Genomic DNA, 18,162 nt, shown 5'->3' on the forward strand with positions numbered 1-18,162 from the left:
TTTTACACAATAAATGTAATGTAAATATAAAGCTTTTCTAATGAACGGAATCTGAAGTGTCAAAAAGTCAATTGCATATGGCGATGATTCGTGGAAACAGACCTTGTAGCTTTTGCTGACCTGAACTTCATATTTGCCTGTCCCACATGTCTTCTCAAAAAGTCCACATACACCTGGGCTTGGGACTGGCATGCAGGGAAAGGACCCATTTATGATTTATGGGATCTTACCTGAAATACTGGTGTTCCACTGATGGAGCTGCCTTTTAGGAGTAACACTGATCAGAGAGAGATAAGAATGGAGAAGTGTGCCCAGACCATGTTGTGTGAGGAGTGTCTAGGAGGTAAAGAAGACCAGCACTTGCTCTCTGGGTATCTGAAGCCCTACCGTGTGGAAGAAGTCTACTAAAAGCAGGGAGAGATTGTCAGAAGGGACAAATTTTGCTTCAGTACAACATACCTTCTAATAAGTAGATTAACATTCTATAACTTTCCCTAAAGCCTCAAGATTTTCAGGGCAAAGACTGGGTCTTAAATAATCATTCAAATTCATTTCCTCCTGGGACGCCTGGGTGGCTCAGTTGGTTGGGCAGCTGCCTTCGGCTCAGGTCATGATCCCAGCGTCCTGGGATCGAGTCCCACATCGGGCTCCTTGCTCCACAGGGAGCCTGCTTCTCCCTCTGACTCTGCCTTCCACTCTGTCTGCCTGTGCTCGCTCTCACTCTCTCTCTCTCACAAATAAATAAATAAAATCTTTTAAAAAAAAAAAAAATTCATTTCCTCCTTCAACAAATAATTACTGTGTGCTAGGCATTGCTCTGGGTTCTGGGAACATAAAAATGAACAAAAAGACAAAAAGACAAAAATCTTCTCTGCCCTCAGGAAGTTATGGTCTAGTGTCAAATCGTAAAATCTGAACCTATTTACATTTCAAAAAAAATGTTTTCCATAAGAAATGCTCAGAACAATGTGTTACAGCATGTTGCTTTAGCTATGGTGTTACTCTAGAATGTGCACTCGTTAGAGTAACACCATATTCTATGGTGGTGACTTGGCTTTGCGAACATACAGGAGAAAATATAAGATCATGTGAGTGGCCTTTAGGCTCTGCAAGGAACCCTACCTGCTTGAGCCAGACTGCTGGGGTCAGAGTGACGACAGCCAAAAATGATTTCCAAATGAGATCCAAATTTGGTGAAGCTGAGCAGTAACTACATGAATGTTCATGACACCATTCTCTGTGTGTGAGTGCATATGCTAGACATTTCCATAATGAAAATATTTAAATATTTTTTAAAAAAAAGAAATTCAGCAATTTTCCGAGGTGGGCATGGAAGGTCCCTTGAAGTCAAGGGCTCCCTTACACATACGTATTCAAAGGTTTAAGCAGCTGAAGCAAAAATGGATAGCCATCCATCAGAAATGTGCTGAAAGTGATTTTTGTATTGGGTAAAAACTTGAAATGGACCACCTTACGTTCCTTTGGAGACTACGATTCTATATTCTAACAGAAAACCTAAAGTAAAATTGGAACCAAGCAAACATGGATTGGGGCTAATTCCAGAGAGAGTACATATGGATTGTGGTCTATTTACTCTCTAATGCTAACCAAATGTCATGAAACCGAGTACTGATTCTCATTTCTGTCTAAGCACTTAATGATCATTTTTATAATTATTTCCCAGTATTTACTCTAAATCCCTTCTTCTTTTCGCTTCCCAAAGAACAGATTGCTTAAGCCAAAACAGACGTTTACAGCTATTGTATTTTATGATATTTGTGAATTTCAGACCCTCCTCTTGATTCTTAGATGCGTGAAAGTTACCTTGAAAACAATGTCTGTTTTCCCAGGAAGCGCCTCACACGACCTCTTTATCTGCAGCTAATTTAGGTGGGCTCCCTGCATGGTGTCCTAATTACCCCTTTGTTATCTGCTATCAGATGACGCCCTTAATCAGCCAAGCCTGTGATCTGCTCCTGGCTCACTTAAAGCGCTATGCGGAATCCGGGGAGGCTTTCGACATCCAGAGGTAAGGGCGCTACATGGACACATGACAGATGAGGAATCGTGCGTTTGGATTGCTGCTTCTTGTAACTCTACATAATTGCTGGACAATTACCTTGGGACCAGCAAACTATGGAAATGCTAGAAGCTCATAAAAAGCATGGGTGGACTGAATAATAAGAAGAAATGAAACCCGCCTAAGATGTGAAGAGAATGTGAATAAAGCCCAGGGTAGGTGTGGCGTGTTGACGGAGGCCTTGAGTGGGCAGCGGAGTGTGTGTGGACACGCCCTCTGACCTCTGCAGAGGCAGGAGGGGTCAGAGCGACAGGGGGAGAAGGGAGGGGGTGCCAGGAGTGGGGGGTGAGCTGGGAAAGTCCATGCATTTTTACCGCAAGAATTGCGCACCTCAGCCTAAAGCCAGGACTTAGCGGTGGACTCCAAATTGAAATGACTGATTATCTGGCTTCCCCTCCAGTTGTCCTGGGCTAAGTCATGGCTTCCAGCCTGGGAGGAGCAGGGCGAGAGAGGCAGGTCAGCCAGAAGCTGACTCGTTCTTATTATCATTACTCATAAAGTAATAACATAAACCATCACCAGCATTCAAATTCTGCCGTGGTGTTTACAAAATCCTCTCACACTTTCTTCTCTCTGGTCATGGGCTGTGTGCGTTGGTTAAAGATCAACTATGAAAGCAAAGTAAATAACTAACTTAAAAACCCTTAACTCTTGGGGGGTTAGGATCAGACGCAATCACACTCAGTAGGCAAACTGTTTTCACTATAGCGGGGACATGTGTAATCAATTGTAGGAATGTTTTCAATCAAGCTCTCAAAAGAAAAAAAGTCATCTGGAGATGTCATTTATTCTTTAACGATAAGCTGTTGGTGATAGAGCCTTGAAGAAAGGAACTCTGTGTGTGCCCCTCACTCGTGTCGAGCCACAAAAAATAAGAACTTTTCATTATAAAAGGAAATGCATACCCCGTTGGCAGCCTTTTTTTTTTTTTTTTTTAGAAATAACTTCACCTGACCGCTCCTGCGAGACAGCACAAAAAGATCATTCTGGCTTAAAATGGCCCTTTGAGGGCAGGTTTCCTAGAGCTGAAGAGGTTAACTTTGCTGGAGCTATTGCCACTTTTCCTCCTGTTTGTTTCTAAAGCGCAACGTGTGTTTTCTGTAATAACATACATATGTTCATGAAGCTGGTCCCAAAGTTTGTCTTCTATTTGAGTGTGAAGCACCCTTGTTTTTGGTCTGTTACTCTTAGAAAAACCGTAAAATCATTAGGAGGGAGAGGGGGACAAAAATAGTAAAACTAGACAACCAGGTTGCCAATTTGCTGATCCCAACCTGTTCTATACCAATGGACCCCTCGATCCTCGCTTTGGACAGACTCTGCACAGCTCTGGCTTCATGCCCGTGGGCTTTGGGTCAACTGTTTCCCTCCACGGGGAGGAAGGTTCGGAGCCTGCTTCTTGGACGTTGTTGCTGGCGGATTCAGGCTGCCTGGAGCCGGAGAGTCAAGGAAGTGATGTCCCCCTCCCCTTCCCAGTGTTGGTTTGCGTCAGCTGTCCAGTACGTTTTCGCGTGTCCTCCTGAATTCTGCTGCCATGCTCAAGGGATCCCAGCCCTCACCTGAGCTCTGCAGGAAGCTGCTTCCCACTGTAGCAGGCAGACGATGGAGCCGGATCCCTTGGGGGGGTGTGGGGGGACAGGGCACGATGGCCAGGCCAATGGCCGAGTCCTTCCCAAACCCAAATGGCTCCCTCTCCCGCAGGTGCTACAGCTGCTACACCACAGATGTGGTTGCGAGTGTCGCCTTTGGGACCCAAGTGGACTCCCGAAGGGCCCCCGAGGACCCCTTTGTGACGCACTGCAGGCGTTTCTTTGCATACTCCATCCCCAGGCCTGTCCTGGTTTTAATCTGTAAGTACAGCTCTTGCCCAGGGGGATGGGTGTAGGACTGGGGTCCGGCAAGCTGGCCAGACCCCACGGCAGCTCTCGGGGTTCAGCCCCCACCATGAGGAAGGGGCGCTGGAGGGGTCCCTGAGACTCGCCCTACAGGGTCCACCTGCAGAGACCTTAAGCTCCTGGAACCACCCAGGCTTCTGTTGTCACCGGCCGGGGCCACTCATTAGCAAGGCGGTAGTGCTGGCCTTTCTCGCCACAGCCGCCGCGAGAACCACCACGTCCCCACTTCACAGATGAAAAAACTGAAGCTTAGAAAGGCAGAGCCAAGATGGGAGTCCAGAGCCTTTCATTTTCTATGACATATTCCTCCCCTCCAGCAAAATCCTCTCCAGAAGACTTCTCCGCTGGAAGCCCAGCGCCCGGCAAACTAGAAATCATACGTGAAGGGTGACTGGCAGGTTACCTAATGCCATAGGGACTGGTCGATTTATTTTATTTTTATTTCAAGAAGTGAGTTTTTGCCCTCTGGCCAATTCCGGCATCTTCTTGCTTTTATGGAAGTGTTGAAGCGTTGCTATTGCTGTTATTGATTATTGCCCGAACTTCTAACCTTCTGCCGGGCTGCTAAATTGTATCCATTCCTCGGTCAGTCCCTTTCCCATTTGTGAGTCCATTTCTGTGGAAGTCCCGGGCACCTCCATCAGCTCCGTGCTGAAATTGTACCAAGGGGTCGCCAAGGGGGTTCAGAGCAGCTGCCGCTCCACCCTTCACCCCAGCCACCCCCTGGGAGCTGCTTCCCCGGGTCCGCTCCACCTGCGGTGGCCCAGGGACCCGGGCACGTCCTCCGGTGGGCGGCTCCGCTGTCCTGGCGCTGCTATGCCTCGTCTGTCGGCCACTCTGAGCCCACCTCCCTGCCGCACCACAGTGGTTCAGGCTCTGGCTCCTGAAAACGGGCAGAGTATTCTGAGAGCTCCGGAGGTCCAGAACTACACCCCCGATCCGAGCTCTCATGCAGTGCCTTGCGCAGTGGGCCCCCGGTCCGTGCTGGGAAGCAGAGCTGACCCGAGCCACCCTGCAGCAGCTCAGCCCTTCAGCGGAGCCCCCCACCTAACTCCATGAGGGGATGAGTGTCCCTGGCCCGCGGAGCCCTGCCAAGCTGTGGCAGCAAGGGCACAGGTGGCACAGGCCTGGCACAGCAAGGGAGGATCCCGAGGGGCCAGCATTCTTGCCATCGACGGCTGTGGCAGCTCTTGGGGACCACTCAGGTGGTCCCTCGGGGGACGGTTACCCCTGGGGAAACAAAGGCAAATGTCCGGGAAGTTAAGAAAGTAGGTCTGCTTCCCGCCTTGCTCAGATGTGAACCATGCCCCAACCTCGGCCCTTCCTTGATGGAACACGAAGACCTCGGGCCCTCCTACCTAGGACCCCGAAAACTCATTTCTAAGCGCGAGCTTGACGTCCCAGGGGCCAGATGGCAGCGCCGACTCAACTGAACAGACATGCACCGAGCGCCTGCCACGTGCGAGGGGCGGTCAGGAGTCGGGAGGCGGAAATCAGGCTCCAGCCCTGTGATAAAGCACACGGACCCCAAGGGGAACCCTGCCTTCCAAATGGGGGCTGCGGGGGGAGGGGGTTCTGCTTCCCTGGCAACAGGCATCTGATAGCCCCGGGTTACTGCCGCCCTGTTTTCAGTGGTGCTTTTGTTTTTCTCTTTCAAGTATCATTTCCATCCATAATGGTCCCACTGGCCCGGATTTTGCCCAATAAGAACCGAGATGAACTGAATGGCTTTTTTAACAAACTCATTAGGAACGTGATTGCCTTGCGGGACCAGCAAGAAGCACAAGAGGTAAGGGACCGTAATAGGACACAGCAGCGAAATGGCACGGGGCGTAACCTGGCACCGCTCTCCCTTTCCTCTTGCCTCCCCACCCCGCACGCTGGCCTTTAGCCGCCTTCCGCTCAGGGCTTTCCAGGGCACTAGAAGGAAAGGAGAAGGGGTGGGGTGGTGGGGGGCAAACATAGGCGAGAAGGGTGAGGGCAGGGGGGAGGACGGCGGAGAGAAGCCCGGAGCAAACTGTCCACATTCTGACACGGGTGCCCCCCAAATGCATGGCCCCCCTCTCTCTCAAGCACCGGCAATAGCCGCCCCAAAGAAGTTTCTAGATAAATGCGCCAACCTGGACTTTCCATCAGCATATTCGTTCTCCTGAACGTCGGCAAGATGGCGTTTTACATCGGCAGTAGAGAGGGTCTGGGCAGCTGCAAGCAACCCCCACTGGCTTTCAGCATGGAGGACGTGGCTACACAGTCGGGGGCTGAGGGCTCCTGCGCATCCCCTGAGACCCAGAGACTTCTTTCCTCCCTACAGATTTGCACCAGGCCTGGTACAGTGTGGAAATCCAAGAAATATTTGTTGTTTGAACTTGGCTGAGAACAGAAATAGGACTTTCCAGTGTTGGGAAAATAATTTCACTGTTGGATACACTCATGCATGTATAATGCTCTTCTTTAAGGGCCTCGTTGCATTCGAGAAAGTTGCTTCAAAAGGAAAAAACAGGCCTGAAATGTCTTCTCCGGAACTGATTCGCATGATCGTGGCAGAGTTGCCTCAAAGACTGGCTCAGAGGGCTTAACGAGGGACGCGGAGATCCGGTGGCTGCATCACTGGCCCAGGATGAGATGGGGAGTGGGGGCGGGGCAGCTAGTGGCGGGAGGCACCAGCAGCAGCCTCGTTCCCGTTCTGTCCCACCTGGCTTACCCCCAATACTGGGAAGCAAAGGTGTCCCAGTTCAGGAGGCAGAGAAAGGTGCACAGACGCGCACAGCCCCTTAGCCCACACACCATCATGAACGCCACTCGACGCCCTTGGACATGTGGGAACCATCAGCTCCCTGGGGCTCCCTGGCCCAGCCCTGCCCCCTAAAAGGACAGAACATTCTCATCCCAGGTTCCTGCATCTCCACAATGACGAGGAAGCCTGCGGAAGGAGGGGTGAGGGAGCCACGTTTTCAAACCTCAGCAGTGCTCTGACGGGCTTCCTGATAACAGTTTTGTCACACGCGCTCCCCTCCCCCTCCCCCAGCCCGAAACCCACAGGCTGTGGAATCAGGCTGCAGATCCTAAAACTGTTGCGCCCAACAGCTTACTGTGAGGTGAGGGGTTTATTAAAGATCCAATTACTAGCATTGCCTCAAGCTCTTCCTTTCATAAACTCAAGAGCTATTTGTTTCAAACAATGAGTTGATCTGAGAAAAACCTCCCAACCACAAATCCAGGACTGCCCGTGTCAAGACAGAGCTATATGGTTACTAAGAAAACTTGCTTTAAACCCATCTAAACTCTGTAGACATTCCATCAAGCAGATGTGTGTTTGCGCAGTGGAAAATGCAGCACAGATGTTAAAAGGTAAATATTTTTCTAAGCTCTAGCCGATGGGTGGATTAGACACCTACATCTATCAGGGTGCGTATTTTTCTTGGATAGAGCCATAAAGCAGCACTGTTTCAGTCCTAAATGGGCAGTGTTCACATAGCCTCCGTGATGCAGTGCGAATTAAAGAAACCCATCTACGCTAATGCTCTTCTCCAGCGTGCGGGCCCCAGAGAGCAGCCCTTTCCGCTGACCTCTGGAGCTGGAGGGGAAGACGGATTTCTACCATGCCCGATGGCCCTCTAGCAGCCTGTCTGGGCAGGGAGAGGAAAGGGGGCCAGCCGCAGCTCCACCACTGGAAAAAGCCACCGGAGCTCTCCCTCCCGCCGCCACCGGGGGTCCCCACCCCGCCCTCCAGCAAAGTCTCGGGTGAGCCTTGGGGACTACTGCTTGGCGCCCTGAGGAGTTTAACCCTCCCTAGCTGTCAGTCCTGCCAATTCTCATCCAGGAGCCAAGGCAGTGGAAGATTCTTAGCTCCCCGATGGGCCATCATCCCCTGCCCTGTCCCGACTCTGCCCCACGGAACCAGGGCGGGCAGCGGGGCCCCAAGAGCCACCCAGATGTCGGCCAAGCATCAGGAGGGAGTCTGGGGAGAGCCAGCCCTTGACGATGCCACCCAGAAATCAGAAGGACCAGGGCCCGGGGTAGCAAGCGGCAGCCACCGATGGTTCACCTGAGCAGGCCGGCAAGACACACAGAAAATGCAACGTCCTTGAGGCCGCGTCTTAGCTGCCTGCTGGAATCTTGAGAGGCAGACACCTTGCAAGGTCACAAAAGCGGGGAAGCAGGCAAGCTGCAAAGGCCCCGTGCTCCAAGGTTCCTGCCCCAGATCCTGTGCATTTGTAAGCAAAGCTCACACGGTCTTTCTCAAATGCATTTTACTGCATCGCAGTGATTATTTATACAGACCTAACACATGCTCAGTGCCACACCCGCCCCGGGGTAGAGGGGTGGCCACAGGGTCCTGCCCTGGACATGTTTATACTCTTACGGAGGAAAAAAAGCAACAAGACGGGAAGTAACTACAACCTCACGAGAGGGAATTAAGTGCTGACGTGTGGGGCACAGATTATTCATGTGACAGAAATTCAGAAGCCAATGAATGAGCAAATGCAGCACCAAGTCAAGTACTTTGAAATTATAGTATGTTCCTGCCGGTGGTTCAGACGCCCTCCTTTTGCTGCTTTAGCCCCATAAACTCTGGAAAAGAGGATCATACTGGCTGTCACTCATCACATTAACGGGCTTTTTGAAGAAGGGACGTACCAGGGATGCACTTCGTCCCTACAGAAGGCATATGTGAACACCTGTATACTTACAGTTAGTGGTAGTGAAAGACGAAGGGTATCTGTGCTGGTAAGGAAGGGAGGGGAAGACAGTAAGAAAGCTCTAAGTACTTAAATGGGAGAGAGGATCCCCTGGGGGAAAAGGGACCCAAGGAGCAGACAAGCATCCCCAAGGCTGGTTCCCTGCCGTCCCCAGCTCTGTCACCTTCCTACTGCATGAGGACAATGTATGGCCACCCCCATGAGCCCTGAACGGTGCGTAAGGGAACAAGGGAGCCTGTGCTTTGGTTTAAATGATGTTTTCATTGTTTGATTGTTGGAAAACCAACCAGCCAACCAACAGTTCAAATATGTATAAAGTAAAAAAAAAAAAAAAAAAAATCGAAGCTTCCCCCGCCATCCTCCCCGTGCCCCTAGGTTTTCCGTACCTCCTCTGGCTCCCTGTGAGCGACTGGGTATGGATGTTGCTAAACATTTTCTACGCATGAATAAATACGTGTAACTGTATATATTGTACACATACCGTTTTTACAGAAATGAGATTCCACTGTGTGTACTGTTCTGCGACGTGCTCTATTTTTTCCTTCCCAAAACGGCTTAACGCGCTTCCCAATCAGCCCAGTTAGAATGGCCTCATCCTTCTTCAGTGGCAGCATCACCGTCTGTGGCTTGCTGCACCGAAGTCTGAGACCCAGAGTGTATGGGAGGGATAGTCGGGGCTTCCAGGTTCTCACCATTTCCGAGAACCCCACAGTGAGGGTGCTGGTTCCCATCAAGCTCGAGCTCCTTAGAAAAGCTCCACTTGCGGGTCCAAGAAATCTCACTCATGTGACTCGGAGGCCAGAATCTGCATTTTCTCCTTTTGTCCCGTAGAGGCGGAGAGATTTCCTCCAACTGATCCTGGATGCCCGACATTCCACCCCCTCTGTGGGGGTGGACAGCTTTGATATGGTCAGACAAGTGTTCCCCTCCACCCACTGCGCCGCGGGTGCCCCCCGGCCACACCAGCCCGGCCGCCTGTCCAAGCCACTGACTGTGGACGAGGTCGTGGGCCAGGCCTTCATCTTCCTCATCGCTGGCTACGAGATTGTCACCAACACGCTTTCTTTTGCCACCTACCTCCTGGCCACCAACCCTGACTGCCAAGAGAAGCTTCTGACAGAGGTGGACAGCTTTAATGAGAAATATGTGAGTACAATCAGTCGTGCGAAATCCGCAGGACATGTGATTTTGTGTTGGTAGAAGTGAAACTTAATGCTATCGATAACTTCCTTGCAAAAACCACATTCTACGTTTATAAGATGAAATTGGGCTATTGACCCTGTTCTCCACCTCTCTGGGTTAGCAAGTAAAAGGAAGTGCTTAGAATAACAGAAAAAAAAAAAAAAAAAAGAAAAAGAATGAAAAGAAGGTGTCTTGGGCATATACCTTCAGCATCTAGGGTGGTCCATGAAACCAGGCCCGGCGCAAAGTCTTTTTTTTTTTTTTTTAAGATTTTATTTATTTGACACACAGAAATCACAAGTAGGCAGAGAGGCAGGCAGAGAGAGAGAGAGAGGGGAGGAAGCAGGCTCCCTGCAGAGCAGAGCGCCCGATGCGGGACTCGATCCCAGGACCCTGGGATCATGACCTGAGCCAAAGGCAGAGGCTTTAACCCACTGAGCCACCCAGATGCCCCAGGAGGCGCAAAGTCTTAGCCATGAGTGAGGGTCACAGGGCAGGGACTGGAACGAGGTGTGGTTTCTCAGTGCTCCGGCTGTGGGGTCAGCGCTCTCCCTGGGGCACAGGGGTGAGGCAGGAAAGGGAACAGACGGAGTCCTAACTAGCAGGAGCCGACAGAAGGATGGGCCAGGCCAAAGTGGGAATGAGGAGGAAGGCGGTAAATGGAGTGAGGTGAGATGGGGCTGGCCAGTCCCGAGTCCAGATTCTGTATACTCCTTCTCAATGAGCCTCCTCTTTGGGGAATTTGAAGGAAACTTTCAAGGGTGCTGAGCGAGGCAACTTTATGACCTCATATTTTTCTGGATGCTTTTGTGTGTATTGCTTTGACTTACAAGTTGTTAAAATGGTTAAAATCTGAGCTTTTAAAGGGAAAACCACCCTAAAAGACTTTTCCTATTCCATTCTGATATAATCATCACAGTCACAATTTGGGGGAAGTGGCCTGTTCTTAGAATCCTTAGAAACTTTTTTTACATATTAAGCTGAAAACTGCTTTCCAGAAAATTCCACGTCTTCATCCCACTGGGGAAGTAGATGCAAGGTCAGCCTTTCTCCACCAAGGCATTTTTCAAATATTTGAAAACGTCATGAACGGTGTTCCCAATGGCCTCAACTCTGGGCTCATCACGAGCATAAAGTCCCCTTCACGTGCCACACTGTTGTGACATCTGCCAAACCAGGTCTCCCCCATCCACTGCATAGACAATTGATTTTTTTTTCCAGCCTAGATGCAAGAGTTTATATTTATCCTTATTATTGCTCAAGTCAGTCAAAATAATTTTGAATCTTGATGCTGCCATCTGTCATATTAGCAATTCTTCCAGCCCAGTGTCATCTGAGACTTGCTAAGCATGCCTCCTCTTCCATCCGAGTCATTGATTAAAATGTTGAACAGGACGGGGCTTCCCTCCAGGTTGACATCGATCCATTAATCAATACTCTTTGGGCATGGAGTCTCCGCAAGTCATGCATGCAAATAACCCTACTACCTACTCCCACCATCTGTCTTATCCTTTTTCATGGGTACTTGTGGTATCTGTCTGTCTGTCTGTCTCTGTCTGTCTGAGGAACCTGATGTTGGAGGTACCTTACTGCAAGAGGACTAAGGGGAGCTGACGGGCATATCTATCAGGATACATTTAATGACACATAACAAAACTCAACCCAAACTGATTTAAGAAAAAAAAAAAAAAAGTGGCAGGGAGGAGTATAAATAAAGTACAGATCACTGAGCAGCCCAGGAACAGATGGGGCTTCAGGTAAATCTACCCAGGTCAAATATGTGCTCGGGTCCCAGTGTCTTCTTGGTTGTGCATCCTTAGTCATGGCCCCATTCCTGTGTGCTTTCCTCTCGAAGTCCAGGCAGCCCGCCAAGAATGTCTAGAACTACAGCGGGCTTCCTTGCTCATTACCGAGAGAGCAAAGAAATGGTGGCCCCACATTCTCAGCCAGAGTCACCAGATTCACTCTGGTCGGGATGCTTAGGTCACTGCCCACTCTGGAACCAACTATTGTGGCCCTGGGAATGGGGACGTAGAAGGGCTTAAGCTGGTCAGTCCCACCCCTGGAGTCGATCAGACCCATGTCATAGGACTGAGAACTTGGGACAGCACATGCCAGAAGGCGTTCTGGCTGTTACCCCACGAAGGCAGTAAGGCAGTAGAGGGAATCCGCCCCTTGGTCTCAAACAAACTGCAACGCGGGTCGAACTAAAGACTTGTAAGCCTAGAGAGTGGTCGGCCGTGTGGGAGACATGGTGGTGGGTGGAAGGGGGACAAGAGCTCTAGGAATGAGAAGTCACGATCCTTGCCTTCAGGAAATTTAATCACCAATTGAAAAAAAAATAATGTCTATGAAAACAATACCTCCCTCCCAAATGACACCGTCCAGGGCAACAGAAGGCAGCAAATAATCAAGCCAAGAATGTGTGGTGTCCTCTAGAGAGCTGGGGGCTCCAGGAGTCCGTCCCACCGGCTACATCATAATTGTATCTGGTTATGTTCCTCTACCACGAGGACATGGGGAGTTTCCGCTGGCTTCCATTCAGAAGCCCTCACTCACACAACCCCTTACCTCTGACATAGCCTTAACTGACCATGACCTCAATGAAGGTGATACTGTGTCACTGAACCCTGGCCTCTTTCCAATCCCCCCCAGCCCCGGGAGACCCACTTCCCCTGGGGCTGTGCGGAATGTCGCCAGGCACTGAGAACCCATGGGAAAATAAACAGATTCTGGCAGGTAAAGTTTCTCAAACTTTCATGTACAGACAAGCATCTGGGAAGAGGGTTTAAAATGCAGATTCTAGGGGCGCCTGGGTGGCTCAGTGGGTTAAAGCCTCTGCCTTCAGCTCGGGTCGTGGTCCCGGGGTCCTGGGATCGAGCTCTGCATCAGGCTCTCTGCTTGGCAGGGAGCCTGCTTCCCTCTCTCTCTCTGCCTGCCTCTCTGCCTACCTGTGATCTCTGTCAAATAAATAAATAAAATTTTTTTAAAAATGCAGATTCTAGGGGCACCTGGGTGGTTCAGTGGATTAAGCCACTGCCTTCCGCTCAGGTCATGATCTCAGTGTCCTGGGATCAAGCCCCGCATTGGGCTCTCTGCTCAGCAGGGAGCCTGCTTCCCCTTCTCTCTCTGCCTGCTTGTGATCTCTCTCTCTGTCAAATAAATAAATAAAATCTTTTAAAAAAATAAAAATAATAAAAAATAAAATAAAATAAAATAAAATGCAGATTCTAGGATACTTTGCTCATAGATTCTTATTCTGTAAATCTGGACCAGGGCTTAGGAACCTGAATTTTAAATAAACCTACCAGATTATTTTGATACAGGTGGTCCCTGGTTCCACTCTGAGAAGTCAGCCCTAGATTCTCAGGGTCTAGACTCCTCTTCTAAGAAGAAACAGGGTCCAAGCCCTGCCCTAGCCAAGAAAGCAACCCCTTCCCACCCACCAAGCCAGGTCATTTTCTTTTTCTGGGTCATAGTTAGGACTGTCTCTGAGAAACGGGACTACATAGACGTCTTTTTAAAAAAACTTGTCTTGGCAGTCACAATTGTTTTAATAGTTAAGTGTTGCACATGGTACCCACTCAATGAGTATTTGTAGGTTCGTTCTTTCTTTTTTTCTCTCTTTCTTTACTATAATCAGAGTTCTGTTAATACGGGCCATCTGTCAGGACATGGAAATGCAGATTAGATGTTCACACATTCAATATTTTTTCTGAAAATCTGCATGTACAGTATGACTTGTTATAATTTTCCTGTTGTTTTTCATGCAACAAATATTTCTTGAGTGCCAGTTAATGCCAGACTCGGGCTTCGGCCCCTACATGCAAGGATTCTCTGACCTAGCTCTTCCACGATGCCCCTGGAAAGGCCCACACGCTCCATTCAATGGTTTCCCTTGTATTTGTCAGTGAGATCACTGGATTTCAGCTCCAGGGTTTCTCTCCTCTGAGCCATATCCTTTATTAGCCATGCCCTATGAGAATCCAATGAAAGTTATGTCCCTCTCCCCAAGAATAAGAGTGTGTATATGCACTGTATCCATCAGGATTCTTTCTGTTGATAGTGATAAAAAATTAAACTCAGATTAGCTAGGGAGTTTATTGACCCACATAACAGAAAACTCCAAAGAGATCTACCTTCAGGTATGGCTTGATGCAGAGGCTCAAACTCTATCACTGGAATCCAGGTTGTTCTCTCTCCCCACCTTTCAGCTTCATTCACTCTGGGCATACTCCGTTCTCAGATAGGACCTGCCCTAATGGTCACCAGACAGATGTGGAACCAGTATGTTGGTCAGCCCGAACTAAGTACAGACATGCAGATTTTCGTGTTTTCTCCAAGTATTTCTGCTAAATGTGTGCTGATGAATCTCCTTTTCCCTTCCTTGATGATACCTCCAATAGATCGCAAGGATTTCTGGTCAGTTTTAGGCATTAAAAAGTCCAGAGTAGTCTGGCCCAGTTTAAAACTTCAGTCTCAGCTCCAAATTAATGTCCTTCTTTCTCCTCAGCTTGGGCTGACGGAAGCTGCCCTGGGGAGGGCCAGTGGTCTGTTTTTTCACCCTCCTCCCTATCCTTGCCCTGCCCCTCCTGGGCGCCCTTCTCCTCTCAGGATTGGGGTCTCCCCATAGATCCCCCATTTGTACCGAACGGAGGCTTCTCTCAGCACCTCCCCTGCGGTGGCTTCTGGCATGGGGCCCCGCAAGAGTTGTTCAGGGCACTCCTGGGACCTGCCCACTACACGGTTCCCTGACAGGGTCGGGCTGCCTGCTCCCACCTCATGCCTCTGGGTGATGGGAACTCCTGGCAGCCAGCATCGCTCTTGAGCAGGATGCTGGCAAGATGGCTCGTTCTGAGCTTCCCTGCCTTCCACAGCATCCCTTTGGCCCACGGGAGACACACACTTTGGCCGCACCAACAGAGGCTGCTCCCTCTGCTCTCTCCCTCTGTCCTGACATCTCTCTCTCTCCCCAGTTACTTTTCCTCTGCTCAGATAGGTTGGGGTGGGGGAGGGGGGGCAAATGAGCAGTCCTGCTGCATCAGCCAGTGAATGAACTGGAGAATGGAAGGCCAGGCTCGGCCAGCGGCCCCCAGACTCGATGGGTATCCTATTCCAGACCCCATCCCTTGGCTTGGGCCCAGGAAACACTCTTCTCTAAGCGGATGACTCCTGGCTCTGACAAGTGTTCCTTAAAGCCCTCTAAGCTTTCCATAAGCCGGTGGGGGTGGGGGCGAGGGGGTAGCAGAGCTGGTTCAGGTCCAGCCGGCAGCAGTGAGCGTCCCCTCTTCCAAGTCAGCGGAAGTCTCCTGAATCTCACTGACAGCGACTGGGCCACGTGCCCACCCCTCAACCAATCACTGGGACCGAGGGGATTAGGACGCTCTGATTGGTGTAAACCTGGGTCCCCGTCCCATCCCTGGGGCTGGGACTTGGGGGCGGCCTCATCCAACCACTCAGACCTCAGATGGGGGAGCGGTGGATCCCCGAACCCCTTTTCTTGGACATGGGGAGAATGGTTGCAGGTGCAGGAATTTGGCCCAGTCAAGTACACAGACTCGGCGGTCCACAGGTTAGAGGCTCCCACTTTGAAATCTCTTGTTATACAAGCACACACTCCTTTCCGCTGAACTTCCAGAGTCACGTCTGTAAGTCCAAGAGCACTTGGCGCTGCACGCTCTCTCGAGCTTTGGAATCATGTATCCCACCTGTTCCTTACTTCTTACAAGTGGTGTGGCCACTTCCTACCAAGGGTCCTGTGGTTTCCACAGAGCTAGTCAATGCTTTCCTATCAGTGAGGAGGAAGTCCTGGCTGGTGGCTGGTCTCACTGCTTCCTTTGCCAGTCACACTGTGAGCTCATCCATGGTGAACATCCACGAAGCAGGCACTGGGCTCTTAGCAGAACTAAACTTCTGGCAGGCATAAGGATTCTTCTGGAAGGTCTTCCCTCAGCAGTGAAGGTGATCTTGGCCCACCTTTCACAGCTCACACGTTCGTGTAATAATACTCCATTTCCCGCCACCTGTTCTGACCCAAGTGGCCTTAATGTCTTTCTCCTTTCCGGGGTCGGATTTCTGTTTCCACTTATAATACAGCTATAACCCACTTTATAACTCGTGCCTCTAGGTTGCTTCGTTCCAGGGACACATGTGTTTGCTTCCAAATCATCTGGCTTTGAAATTTGGTCTGGCTTCCCTGCCTCTCATTCCACCACCAAAATCCAGCTTCAACCTTGCTCTCTCAAGTCACACAATCTCTTGGAGAACTCTCTGCCCCCATGACTCCTTCGTCATATTGAAGGGGAGGTCCCTTCACTAAACTCAGGCACTGAGGAGCAGGGAGAGGCCTGTACCACTTGTAAAACTAAGAAAGCGCACCAATTATTTAATAAGGCCTTTGTAATGTAGATGCTTCATTGTGTTCTCCAATATCTAATTTTGAAAAGGATGGGAGGGAAAAAAAAAACAGCTTCTTTCCATATAAATTGTTTTTGCTATAGCTTTAGCACTTTATGTGGAAATTATTGACTTTTGATCTGGCCAAACCATTCTCTTTTCTTCTCTTTGGTGCCGGACTGTGCCAGACAGAATTTATGACCCATTTTCCTTCTGTTTAATTGTTGTTATAAATCTGCTGTGCAGAACCCAGTTGTAAATTTATCACAAATTGGGCTGGATTGATATGCAGTCTCTCTTTAGGATAATTTGAACACAGTTATGCCTTAGAAGGAAGGCCAAATTCTTAAAACTTCTCTTGAAGAGCTGCTTTGTAACCATTGTAAATATCTAATTAAAATACAACTTACTCCGTCTTTTTCTCTGAAGGATAAAAGCTTTCCATGCTGGGTATTTAGGCTGATTAGCTCATGCTGCTAATGTGAGCAAGGTTGGGGATTTGTTCCTTGAAACAGCCAGAGGATCTCAAAGGAAAGCATATTTTGTGGCCACACACACACACACACACACACACACACAAAGCCATTTTGCCCCCAACCAGCTGTTTCATAAATAATATACATCCTTTGTCACAGGAGGAGGGTTGGGTGAAAATATGAGTAGCTTAACACAAATTCAACCTCACTATGGAGAAGAAAAAAAATGTCTCCCAGTTTGGATGCTACCCAGGGTGAAATTCAGGGTCATCTTCACACAGGGAGTAGGGCAGGGTTGACTTTAAGATTCAAGTGACAGACTCGAAATGGGTTTACCCACATCTGGCAGGCTTCTGTCCCCTCTGCCCTGGTCCTGCTGTCTGACACTTTAGGAGGAATAAACTTAGATGTCCTCATCACCTCTCTGCCCCCCGCCACATGGGGCTTCGTGGAGCGTCTGAGCCCTGCCCTACAGATCCCACGGCAGCCCAGCAGAGCACAAAGCTGACAGGTACACGGAAAGAGGCAGGAACTCAGGACAACCTACAGCCGTGAAGTCGAAGCAGAATCCAAAGACCAGAGCAGGGACCAGCACACTGTGAGCCGCCAGGTTCCAGAGCCTACGACCCGCACCTGCCCGTGCAGGAGGCGGCAAGTCCTTATTCCTCCGGAGAAAGCACAGATACTCCCCCATAATTTACCTTTTGTTAAGAAGTGAAAATAGTTTCAAAAGCCTTCCAAAAGAGAACGATGTCACTCTCGCTTTACTGAGTGCAAGAGAAAGTGGCGTAGGAATCACCCAGTCTGACCGGGGGGATATCTTGAGATGCGTGCTGCCTCTAATCCTAAAATTAGCTTGCTTCCTTCAACAGCTTTCCCCAGGGTGGGAAGCGAGGGGCAGCATCTGAGTTGATGTGAAGTCATTTTCCAGGCAGATGCAGCAGACTGACTGGAGAGCTGACCTCACACCCACCAGTTCCCACCAGACTGGATCTTTTAGGGAGGGAGTCCCCCTAGACCAAATGGTGAGTTCATGTATATGGCAGCTCTAGGAGTCCCCGGAGGAGAGTCCACGTGGAGGTACTGTGCTCAGTGAGAACCTCCTCGAGGCTCTTCCCCTGGGGCGTGGAGCAAAATCCATCCTATTTTCACTACAAGCACAGGAGCTGCAGCGGGGGGAACCTTGGAACATGTCCAACTTGCCCGCTTCCTGTCCTTCGTGCTGGAAGCGTCTGACCTACAGAACGGGCTTCTCTCACCCTTCCCTGGCATCCCGATAGCTAATATTAGAGCAGAGAAGTCTCAGCAGCCTACAAGAGGGAATGCTGTGGGCGTGCACCTAGACCTCCATCCTGGAAGTCACCATTTGTGGCCACTGCCACGAATGGACCAGCTCTGGGGAGGAAAACCACTCAAGACAACTCAACTCACGG

General features: G+C 49.9%; 1 protein-coding gene across 1 annotated transcript in view; it reads left to right on the plus strand.

Annotated features, from left to right (window-relative positions):
- The window catches only part of TBXAS1 (thromboxane A synthase 1), a 166,364-nt gene that overhangs the window by 111,535 nt on the left and 36,667 nt on the right, over nucleotides 1–18,162 (plus strand). The window contains exons 7-10 of the mRNA XM_059172016.1: nucleotides 1,941–2,029; nucleotides 3,782–3,930; nucleotides 5,634–5,764; nucleotides 9,507–9,821. Of these exons, the coding sequence (XP_059027999.1) occupies nucleotides 1,941–2,029; nucleotides 3,782–3,930; nucleotides 5,634–5,764; nucleotides 9,507–9,821 (684 nt within the window). The remainder of the gene's footprint in view (nucleotides 1–1,940; nucleotides 2,030–3,781; nucleotides 3,931–5,633; nucleotides 5,765–9,506; nucleotides 9,822–18,162) is intronic.

This window comes from Mustela lutreola, chromosome 4 (assembly GCF_030435805.1).
Source record: "Mustela lutreola isolate mMusLut2 chromosome 4, mMusLut2.pri, whole genome shotgun sequence".
NCBI lineage: Eukaryota > Metazoa > Chordata > Mammalia > Carnivora > Mustelidae > Mustela > Mustela lutreola.